Below are 12,010 nucleotides of genomic sequence, written 5' to 3'. Positions count from 1 at the left end.
TAGCCTAATCATTGACACATTCATTGATGCATCCGAGCGCGCTGTGGCATATTTACGAGCTGTCCTAATTGCCCCCAAGCAGATGCCCCAATGGCTCCACTACACCATCCCGCGATGCTGCGACACTCTCTACACCCGGCCGGTCCCAACATCCCCGAAAAGCACAAGTTTGAACCAGAGCGAGGGAGGTGCATTTCTCCAGGGGCTGTGCTTGGGGGCGACATAACTTAAAGCAAAATTTACAACGTTCAAGCTAAAATTTAATCATTGAATGTTTGCTAGAAACGCAACGAGGTAAACCTTATACATAGAAATATCTTGGAATTTCGAAACAATCGAATATTTAATATTTTATATTAGATTCTGAATAAGATTAAACTTAAGTTGAGCCAGAAAAATCATGCTAAATTGCATTTCAAGGCTTTACCTCGTTTCATTTAAAGCAAACATTCAATGAATACATTTTAGCTTGAGTAAATATGTATACATTTTCCTGCTAGTTTTTTATATTTGAAGTCACCATTTGTGATACCATTTGACCAGACAGGCTACAAAAAATTTGACATTTGGCTGTGTTTTTTTTGTTTCTATAATGTGACTTAAATGTACGTTTCCCATTTTTCATACTCATCAAAAAGAAATTCCTTTAAATAATGAGTTCGAAGACAATTTTGTGCATTACAAATAATTTACATGCAAATATTAGAACAAAATTGTGCCAGCAAAAGCAAAAGCTCGAATGCAACGAGAGCACTAGAATATCAGAGAAAGAGGCGGAGACAGAAGCAGAGAGAGAGAGAGAGAGGCAGAGGCAGAGGCAGAGAGAGAGGCAGAGAGAGAGGCAGAGGCAGAGACAGAGCTTCTGTAAAGCTCTTGCAGTAAGGAGATTTTTGGTATCCGTAAACAATAAACTTCTTCACACACATGCCACAGAAAAACACAAACACACACAGATATGCAGAAATGGGAGAAGAGAGGATTAAACTAATTTGCAAGAACATTGAAAATCCTTAAAAACTGTTGCAGTGGCTACATATTTCAGACTTCAGGGAGAGACGGAGTGAAAGCAAATACCGGTGGGTGCACTGGGTAAGGTAAGCAGATTAAGGTAACATGACATTAGGGATGACTAATGGTTCTCCTCTTGGCATGGTAGTTATGGGTGGTATATGTAGATATAACTCTTTATGGGTACAGCGCTCTTGCTTACTGTCTGGAAACTCTCAGTATTTATAATTCATTCAGCACTACTCCAGCACCTTTTGGCTTATTTAATTAGAGTCTTTGTTCAACATGTAATTCAACACCTGCATTTTAATGGAGTAAATGAAACACATTTATTATTCATTACCTTGAGCCCAAATGCGATTATGGTGTTTACTTGTGTGCATTTATTCAGCTACAAATGTAAGCCGCAACGGAAATAATGTTTAATCGAAATTCATTTTCAGCTGCAAGAAAAATATGAGGAGAAACATTCAAGAATTTGCCACTGCCACAAACTAATTTATTTATTCCAAGTGCAAAGCAAAGGAAGTTTTAAACTTAGTTCCAGCAAACAAGTTCCAGCATGAACCATAAACCCAAATTGGCATCGCTCTGCCCCCAACGAATGACTCCCATGCGTGTGTGCGAGTGTGTGTGTGGCCATGGTGCTGCTGCCACTCGTATTTGCCGCCCCCCTCCATGACCTCATGCTGCAACCCATTTTCCCCTCTGCGGGTGGTGGGGCAACTGTGCAACTGTGCAACTTGTGTATTGCGTTGCATTTCAACTTAACTGAATTATTAGTCGACTTATGTGAATTATGATCTTTTAGTGCTGATACACCAGGCTCTCCTGCACATCCTCATCCTCATGGCACTGCTGGAACCCCTCTTGAAGCTCTGCTCTCTCAACCACTTTCGTTAATGCATTTGCCCAGTGGCCATGTGGGATTGTTGTTGCTGCTGCTTGCTGCTTGCTGTTTTGTTGTTGAGGCAATTTTCCAAAAACAATAAGGAAAACCCACAGAGGAAAGCGAGAGCTAGAGCTGTGAGGTTGTGGGAATTCGAGCTGTTGACTGCTCACCTTGCAAGCTGCAGCTCACCCAGAAACAGAAACACAAAACAGGACCTGCGCCAGCACCAGAGCCACAGCCAGGCTCCAGGACAGAGCTAAACTTTCCCCTTTTTTTCCTCTGTTCTGTTGGGTTTTTTTGTTTTTGTAGGGATTGCTGATGCTGTAGTTGAAGATGAAGCTCCTTCGACTGAAGCCCTGGTCTGGGGCTGGAGCTTTTGTTATATTCATGCCGTTGTTATGGGTCTTTGTTGTTTGTGGCACTGCAGTTGCTAGGATCCCAGGAATACCCATGGGATGGCGCACCCGCAAACCCCACAACTCTCTCAAAACAGATTGCAGCGTAACTCATCCCTGGACACGATGGGGACAGCTCGAAAGAAAAGGCACGAGATTGAAAGGTGGCAAATCCGAGTCTCGAATCTGGGAATACTCTGATTTGTGTGATTACTTCGATGTCAATCATATAAATAATGCTAGATAGATTCCAAGGCAGGTACAAATATATTTATGGTCGTGTGTATATCACGATCGTACCCCCAGAACCTTCTCAAACATCTCTTACACCTCAGAATACCCTTTTTCCGAAGAGAACAAAAAGAAGAAAAAAGCTTTTAGGCCCAGACGAACTTTGCTTAACCTCGACCTCGATTGTCTACCCAGACCATGGTCTCTCTCACTCTCTGTCTCTGCTTGGCCGGCACCTATTCTCCAGTTGGGTGAAAATGATTTATGACGCTGGTCTGAAGGATTAGCATATGAAACCAAACAAAGCTGGTTGTCCTTGCAGCATCGTTCTCCTGTTTCTGCTTTGGCTCCTGCTGCTGCTGCTGCTCGGACTCCCACTGTCCGACTAAGCCAGTTTCCGTTTGTTTGGTTAGGCTAGAAAATGGACAAGATTTTGGCTAAAATCGAACCGGAAATGGCTTAAGCAAACAAACACACACAGGCACGCACGCACATTCACAGGCTTCCTACAAGGGTAAAGTGTGCAAATCTGTGTCTGTGTGCAGGCAGGGACCGGGACGGGGACAGGATGTCGACTAGGCAAGCAGCACGACCTGCAGTATGCGTAATTAACCTTTGACACGGACGGGTTGGCCTACACCGTTACCCCTCTGTCAGCCCGACTGCCTGCCCTCCTCCCTTCGCCCAATGTGGCTGTGGCATATTCATATTTCACTTACCTTTTGGCAATTAGAACAATGCAGGTGTAGGGCGGCCAATTGAGCTTTGATCCTGTGGCCAGAGATGCCTCAGATTTTCCTTCTAATTATGTTTTCTTTAATCTACATGCGTGTGTGTGTGTGTGTGTCTTGTGGAGGGGAGGTGGGTGCTCTCTCTCTATAGAACTCTGCCTCTGCCTCATGTAATCTCTTATTAAGCAGCCGCATGAATAGCTTGAGCTTTCACTGGCTAATTTAAAGATAACTATAACAGGGGCTTGTCTTGGTCTTGGGGTTATGTCTTCAGATTATGCTTGTGTGTACGTTCATGTACATGGGAAGAGTGGGTGGCTCCTTTCGGATTGAGATAAGAATAAGTTGGGATTTGTCAATTTTGCTTACAAAATTAATCTGAGCATAAAAGAGCCTTCTTTAATAAGATTAGCCATTGTTTTAATTTAGTTGATTGAAAAATAAGCTGCCCATACTGCATTGATTACATTTTCGTGTATAGATTTGTATATGTTCATGTTGCAGTGAGAAAGGAATTGAAGTTGTAGAAGGAATAATCCAGCGATGACCACGCAAAATACAAATTCTGTGTGAGATTTGCACTATACTTTCACTGTCGTACTTCTTGGTGGTTAAGTGGTCAATAATAATAGCATGAGTACAAGCTAGAACCGTTCATCTAACGTGTGGATCGTGAGAGCGCTGTCAGTTAGCGCTAACAGTGCGCTGTAAGCGGTAGCGGCAGCAGGCTGTTAACGGACAGTGGTAACAGGCTGTTAATCCGAAATGTTCACAGCGCTGTTGCTCTGTTACAGCTGCTGCCATAAATAACTATTAATTATAATTAAGGAAAAACTGTACATTCAATAATTGCACTTGTAGTTTTTCCATATCATTTCCTCCTGCTCGTTCACATAATCAAATCTAACTTTTCTGCAATCTATTCTGTGTATCTACGTGTACATGCCCCAAAAAAAACCCACCAATCGCAGATTAAGGTGAATGTTCTTTGCCCCCTCAATGAATGACTGAATGACCAAGAAATGTCCTGCCAAATTAAATGATTACCTCGAGAAGATTTTGAGATTTCTTTTCATGGGGCAAACCACACAACACACTCTCCCCATGCCACAGGAAGGGAGCCACAATTAAGCCTTTAGTCAATCACCTCTGCTCCCTGCCCGGCCCAAACGTGATTACATAAATCCCAAAGAAAAAAAAGAAGAAGATTCCTCTTTCGGGGGGCGGACCTTTTTTGATTATGATTGGGACACATGGGGAAACATGGTCGGGGGGTGGCTGACTCAATAAGGCTAAAAGCCAACGACGAGGACGCCACGAGGGCCTTGGGTATTAGGCTAATTGTCGGACCAAGCTGAAAAGATATCCGAAACGGATTGAATCTGTGGAGAGTGGACCCGCCCCAGAGTCGAGTGGAGTGGAGTGGACTGGATGCAGCTTCTCGACTCATGTCAATGCCAAGCCAAGTTTAATCAACGTTCCGCAGACTTTTTTCTAGTCACCCTCGCTCTCTCTCTCTCTCTCTCTCTCTCTGTTATCCATTTGAATAGTTTTTTCCATACCCTTAAAGAGGGGGTATCATAATTTTAACAGAGAATGGAATATTGCAGATTCACAGCTTAAATTTTGCAGCAGCAAATCCTCTTCGTAATATTACTAATTGTTAAATGAGTCCAGCTATTTCCTTGTCCTGCCAACGATCGCTCCTGTCAGAGTATATAAAACTTCAGTTTGCTGAAAACTTGTCGCCCCTCTTGTTTTTTATATGTATATCCTGCCTGATGTTGGCAAATTAATTCAGGAAATTCAATAAAAACAAGCAGCAAAACATGGCAAACAAAACTCGTCGAGTCGTCGAGTATTTGCCCCCGATGCTCGCTGCTCCGTGCAATCAAAGAGTGCATAGATAAATCACCCGGCTAAAACCCTGAGGATGGCGGTAGGTAGGGGCGGGTGTGGTGCTGGGAATGCGATGGGTGGGGTGGGCTGGTGTGGGGTTAAAAAACACGGCCAAAATGTCAATGCAAATTTAATGGCTGACAATTTATATGCATGCCAAGTGACTTTTGGCCAACTACTGAACTTTGTGTGAATGTGAAAGCAGCCGGGGAGCTGGGGACAGTTTGGGGAAAGGATAAAAAGCAGGAGAAATGGCGCTGCCAATGGCACGGAGGGGATTGGCGGGCATTGGTCTAGTGCAGGGGAAAAAAGTTCCGAAGGTGCCAAGTGGCTGTCAAACTTTTGCCAGGGAGCCAGCGAGCGAGTTTTCGCCCAAAATCGAATCGAAACGAAATGCGAAATCGAATGAAATTCCTCTCGTCCTCCTGTGGGTTGTCCTGTTCGTACTCCTGCTGTTGCTGTTGCCGTGGCTCATAAATTAAGCCAACGCATTGGTAGCGTCCTTCCTGCTCCTCTTCCTCTGCCGCCAAGGATTTTTCCACCATTACAACATTAACGGTTTATTTATGCCGCCGCCGACATTTAAAATGCATTTCCTGTGCCCAGGTTGTGCCCCAAGATTGAAAGAGGAAGAGAGAGAGAGAGAGAGGAAAAATGGCGAAAGAGATGGCCAGGAAGTAGCGGCAGGTTAAAGCAGAAAGGGTGGCCGGCTGGATGGCTGGCTGGCAGGACGACAGAATACACAGACGCAACTTTAAGTCGTGTATTTATAAGGCACCTGAAGAACTTTATGGCGACGCATCGGGCGCATAAATACCAAAAGGTGTCGACGTGACCAAGCACCGATCAGTGAGTCGCCGCCCGAAAAGAGAAGTTTTAAAGAGAGGCCAGAGTCCTAGGACAGGCGACTGGTCAAATGAAAACTTTGGCTACAACGATTACCCCAGTTGGAGTAATACATTGTGGCAATAGAAAATAAAAGAAGATCAAAAGAGAATAGAAAAGAGAATTAATAAGAAATAGATGTAATTAAAAAGGAAAATGAATCATGTGGGATTACCAACACGGAAAAGATTATGGAACATTTTTATAGCATCGATTATAGTTCTCGCTTACAGTAAGCTGTAAACGAAAGCGTTGACAGGCTGTTAACGTTGCTGCTAACAGCGATGCTGCCCTGTTAAAGCTTCTCCACTGAATACATTGGGTTATCTTAGTCAAGAAGGAACAAACATGATAAAATATGAAAAGATTCATCATTTAGTTAATGAATTAAAGACAACGGTTAACAGGTATCAGGAAAAATCTATCAACCTCAGGCAGATTGAAACAAATTGACTGAATGTGCAATAAAGCCAAGTAAACTACACGTTAAGTTGAGGTCAGTATAAAATAAAGAAGTGAAGTTATGAGGGTTAACGGCAAATTAAGGTAACAATGAGGCTTTCATAAATGAGCTGGCTCAAAGTTGGGTCTAAATAAGAGAGCATAGAGCCATCAGCGAAGGGTCATCAGACCTATAACAATAAAGACGCTTACAAAGAAGTCAATTAGGTAAGGAAAGGAACTCATAATTATGATTAAGAAAGTAGATTCAAGTTGGAAAAAGTTTACAAAAGTATCAGCTAAACAATTGTCCCTTTAAAGCTATGAAACTAGTTTGCAATGCCAAACCCTAAAGGACAAGCGGTCTATTGGATATGTGTGTGTTTCATTGAATGTCAAACGATGGTAAAATGCATTTCTAACACTTGATTGCCTCTTCCCACTGACCAGCAATGTAGTCATACACATCCACATCCATTTCCATATCTCTGAAGCGTTTTGTGGTCGAGTCCGTTTTGTTGTTATCAATCAGCCAAATACAAGACACTCACAAGTGACCAATAAATTATTAATTAAGTTGGAAATCAAACATGAAAGCAAGGATGATTGATAAGGATAGCCAAAAGCCGGGGTGAGGAAGAGGCTAGGCTTCCACCGCCCCCAAATCCATCATTGATCAATGGAACAATTTAAGCGTTTGCAAGTCAATCGTATCCACTGTCCCACTTGAGTACTTGTGTCGGTCCTCGGCGCCAACAACTGGGCAAGTGGAAATTGGTTCGCTTTTGCAATGGGCCACGTAACAAAAGTCGCTTGTTTTGGCCCACAGCAACAGCAGCATTCGATCGAACGACAAGAAGAAAAAAACCTCCCAAACCGCAAGAAGTTGGCCAGTTCGAAGGGTTTTTTTTTGCAGTTGTGAACAACGTTATGCACTTAGAGGAAAAACAAAAGGCACAAAAACAAGAGAAACAGAAAGCAAATCTAAGAAAAAAAAACTAATAAGAATGATGGAGTTATCAATGGCGACTAGAAGATACCCCGTAAATTGTGTAATTTCAGGCTTCCAATGCTCCAGACTTAATCATAAAAGTAAAGCCTAGAATGTTGTAAATTAAAATCAGACAATGAAAGGAATCTACTTCATCGACTTCAATGGAATCTGATACTGAATTAATGGAACCTGCTATGATTTATTCCAAAAATCTTGAAGTAGTTACGTTTGAGTGTTACTTGTCCCTCGAAGCAAGCAACATACCCTTTATATCCGTGTACCCTCCATAAAAGAAATACACAGCAGCAAAAACCAAATAAGGAAAGAAAAGCGAACAAAAAACGGACAGAAAAGTTGGCAAATCAGCCGCAAAACTGGGCCAGAGAGGGAAGAGTAGAGCTTAGATAAAAAGCTGCAACGGCTCGAGGCAAGACCAGCAGACGGCGATAAGCGGGCGTGGCAGCAGCATCAGTGGAAGCAGCAGCAGCAGCAGCAGTAGAAGGAGCATCCAGCATCAGGCAGCGAGCAGCTCAGAAGGATAAAAACCGAGCAGCAGAAAGCAGCGGCACACCCGAAGTCAGTTATGTGGCCGACATGGCATGGGATGTCCCTGTTGGGGCTTCTTATGGTGGTAGCAGCCGCAGCTCTGGCCCTGCACCGCACACCGGACGGAGCCATGGCCATTACCTCGCCTTTAGCTGGGCTGGACTTGGTCGATTTTGAGCCGTATTTCGAGGAGCAGGATCAACTGGTGGCCGCCTCCAAGAAGCATGAGGAGCACGAGGAAGGTGGCGAGGAGGAGTCCGGCGAGGAGCATCACAGCGAGCACTTCAAGAAGCATGGTGACAAGAGCAAGAAGGAGCACAAGCACGGGGAGAAGTCGGAGAAGGGCGAGAAGGGACACCACGACAAGGAGGGGAAAAAGGGCGAGCACGGCGAGGAGGAGGGCCACGAGAAGAAGCACAAGCACTCGGAGGACCATCACAAGAAGAAAAAGAAGGGCGAGAAGGGGGAGAAGGGCAGCGAGTTCGAGGATCACGGCTCCTACAAGAAGGGGCACTCCATCAAGGGCAAACACAACGTCCACAAGCTCAACGAGGACAAGAAGGAGAAGAAGTACTACGACGAGGATCATGTGGAGGGCGGCGAGGAGAAGCACGGCGGCTTTGAGGAGTCCAAGAAGCACAAGAAGGGCAGCAGCCACAAGAAGGGAGAGCACAAGAAGGGCGGACACGAGGAGCACCACGGCAAGAAGGGCCACTCCAAGAAGGGGCACAAGAAGAAGGGCCACAAGGGCCACAAGAAGAAGCACGAGGAGTCCAAGAAATGGGGCCACAAAAAGGAGCACGGCAAGAAAGGCGGCGCTGAGCACAAGAAGAAGTGGCACAAGTCCTCCAAAAAGAGCAGCGAACACGATCACGGACATCACTGAGCCACACAGAGTGAAACACCATGGGCAGTGTGGCGCGTCCTTTTCTTTTTCTTGAAATTTTTTAGACAATAAAAAACACACAAATCAGACCCAGTAAAGAAGCTTTTTGTGCTATATTTCATAACCGATTTACATGGCATAACTGCAGAACCAAAAGGGTCAAAGACTCAGTGGAACAGATCGGAATCAAGCTCCGAATATATTCTTGCCATTGGGTGGCAGCCTCCTCTCTTCATGGAACTGAATTAAATTAAATTATCCAAATTGCTTGTTTGCTGTAACAAAAAGTGGCAACTTTAACAGAACTTCCACAAGCAATTATTATTAACTTACCTCAGCTTATTCCTCATTCCAAATGGTTAATAATTACTAGGCAAATACAAACAAGTAGATAAATATTTGACCAAATAAGTACTTCAAACTTCACTTCAGTGTTCTCTGCACCAAACCTGCAGTTTCAATTTATTGATTTCCATTACATTCACAGAACTTCTCGCCCAGCCAAAAATGCTGACAGCTAAATGATGTCTGGTCGTTTCAATGCCTGAGGTCGACTAGCCAAAGGTGGAAACAATTTCCGTTAAGTGTTATTTACCTAAAAATAACTACCGAATATTTCCACCAAAGTGTACGCTGTACGTACACTAGGACCCTTCCTTTTGGTCCCTTTGGAATCCCAACACCCTTTCCACGGAGTCTTTAGCCTGCCACTTTTATGTATGGCAACGCGTTTTTGACAAGCTTTAAAATATTGCCGCTAAACTTTGATCGCACTTGCGATGTGGAAAATCTGCAATCCCCAACGGAGCAGCGGAGTGCCCTCCCCTTTGAGCACGTGCTGGCTTTGGTTGCCACCCGGAACCCCCTTGGATTCCTTCTGATTCCCATTGGAGGTCCCTGGCGAAGGTATTCATTCTTCTTGTTGCCGCCTGATGCTGCTGCTGTTGCCGATTTTCCTTTGGTTGCTTCTGCTCCTTTGGCGCCTTCTGCTCCTTGCAGCAAATGCAGCGTGACAGTCGCGGCTTTTTCACTCAACTCTAATAAACAGCCATACAAACACCTGTAAGCCGTATGCCCGGGATACTCACAAACACACCTGTACATGAACACACCTGTGCTACTCGGCAACCAACACTCGTACATCTAGCAGCAGCTACACGTATCCGCACATAGCTCTATGGAACCATACAGCCCCATACACACCTTTTCCTCTCTTTTGGGGCCATTGAAACGTGGGTCCTGTGGGTGGCAGGGGATTGGCAGGGATGGAGGGTAGCCTTCACCTCATCGCAACATTTCAAAATTCAATAAAAAATCTTTTGTTTTCGCTCTACGCGCACATTGAAAACTTTGAGCCAAGGTTTGTTGGCTTTTCCACGGCGGGGACCAACATGACTTACCTGTAAAGCCCTTCGCCCTTCTCCGTCGCCCTTCAGCCTTCAACCGTGCCACCGCACCACTCTTCGCCGCACTTCCCCCCCTCGGCAAGTCAACTGCTTGCGGTATATTTTGCACGTACGCTGCATTTTTACGCTTCGCATTTTTAGCAACAATTTCCGTTTCCTCTTATCATGTGAAAGGGTGTATGGTCGAGGGCTGTGATGTGATGTGGGGGCGTGGCATGCGTCTGTACAATTTTAAATGATTTGATATATGTGTGTGTGTGAGTGTGTGTTTGTGTGTGTGTAAGTGCTGTTGCGGTTACTGCTGCTGCTGCTGTTTTCATTAAGACTCAAACCCGAATCTTTTGGCCCTGGGAGAAAACAGATTTTGTGGCAGCTTTAAAATTGAGTGCAACCCCTAACCGCCGCTCTGCCGCTGAAAATCAATGGATAAAGGCTGAGATAGCAGCAAAACTTGCGGAATAAAGCTAATTAACTCGCATCGGCAGTGGGGCTGTGGCGTATGAGCAGCCCTCTGTGTCTGTGTCTGTGCCTGCCATGGGCAGGTGTCATAGCAGACAACTTTTGCCGCTGCCGATGTTGTTCTTTTAGTTTACGTTTTCCCGGAATTACAATGTTTTGCTACCAGAAGGGGCAGCATCAACAGCAACAGAAACAACAGCAGCAGCAGCAGGAAAGTTTACCAACATATTAAAGGGATTTTTGTGTTTTGCTTTTTGGGGGATAAAAGTTGTTAAGGGATTTCGCACAGCGCGGTTAAAAGAGATAAATGAAGAGATCTGGAGGGGAGAGAGACGGTTGCATAGCTGTCAGCTTTTGGGTTTAAAGATGCGAGTGAGGAATATAAGCAGCGGTGATAGCTGGGAGGATCAACAATTGCTTACTTTAATCAGAGCAATCGAAATGGGTTCGACCCGCTTGGTATAAGATTTTCAGATATTCAAGACTGCTTTTCCGACTCAGAAGAACATCATCTGCAGATGTTCACTTTTTCCTGCATTAAATCACTCTTTGGCTTGAAATATTTTGCATTTTCTCACTGCCATAACTCTATGCTGCATTTGGCTGCATGGAAATCATCAGATTACTTCGACTCCCGTGTGATCAGAGCAATATTTCGCCGTCTCTCAATGCATAAGCCCACTTTATGACAGCCCCGGCACATGGCAAATATTCTACATTGTTTCGACACCTGGGGTACTCGTAGGTCCACAAATCGAATGCAGAATTTGCGAGACTGCGAGGATGGACTCAATGCAGTCGCCACTGACAGGCGATGGGCTAAATTATGCGATGCCAATGCCAGTCAGCAATCCACTCACACACACACACACACCCACACAGCAGCTTATTTTCTGCACTCATGAGTGGATGCACCCACATGCCTTTGCCCCATTTCGCAAGGATCCGAGTGTGGGTTCAGCGGTTTGCTACCTTTATTCTTTATGTGTATTGATTTGAAATGAATCTTCATGTAAGCCGGCAAGCGCAGAATCCGATTCAGTGGCAGAAAGAGCATACCAAAATTCCTTTCTCTCTCTCTCTCTCTCTCTCTATCTTTTGGCAAATTGCAATGTTCTTGCGCCCTGACTGGCAGTGGGTATATCAATCGTATCGAAATGGGTTACACTTTCATGGATTATGACACTGTAACTTGTGCTGTCTTAGGAAGAACCAAGTCTATCGGTACAGCCAACTG

General features: G+C 44.6%; 1 protein-coding gene across 1 annotated transcript; it reads left to right on the top strand.

Annotated features, from left to right (window-relative positions):
- The first annotated feature begins 8,020 nt into the window (after window positions 1-8,020).
- LOC117901455 (cylicin-2) lies at window positions 8,021-8,921 on the top strand. The gene has a single exon (XM_034812207.1). It carries the CDS (start codon window positions 8,060-8,062, stop codon window positions 8,906-8,908), a length of 849 nt encoding a protein of 282 aa, XP_034668098.1. The 5' UTR covers window positions 8,021-8,059; the 3' UTR covers window positions 8,909-8,921.
- The last annotated feature ends 3,089 nt before the right edge of the window (window positions 8,922-12,010 follow it).

This window comes from Drosophila subobscura, chromosome U (assembly GCF_008121235.1).
Source record: "Drosophila subobscura isolate 14011-0131.10 chromosome U, UCBerk_Dsub_1.0, whole genome shotgun sequence".
In the NCBI taxonomy this organism is placed as follows: Eukaryota; Metazoa; Arthropoda; class Insecta; order Diptera; family Drosophilidae; genus Drosophila; species Drosophila subobscura.
The sequence above is the reverse complement of the archived record's forward strand: the minus strand, read 5'-3'. Positions and strand labels throughout refer to the sequence as shown.

What these genes read in the sequence shown, in the direction of transcription:
- LOC117901455 (XM_034812207.1), top strand. Translation starts at nt 8,060, where the DNA reads ATGTGGCCGACATGGCATGGGATGTCCCTGTTGGGGCTTCTTATGGTG.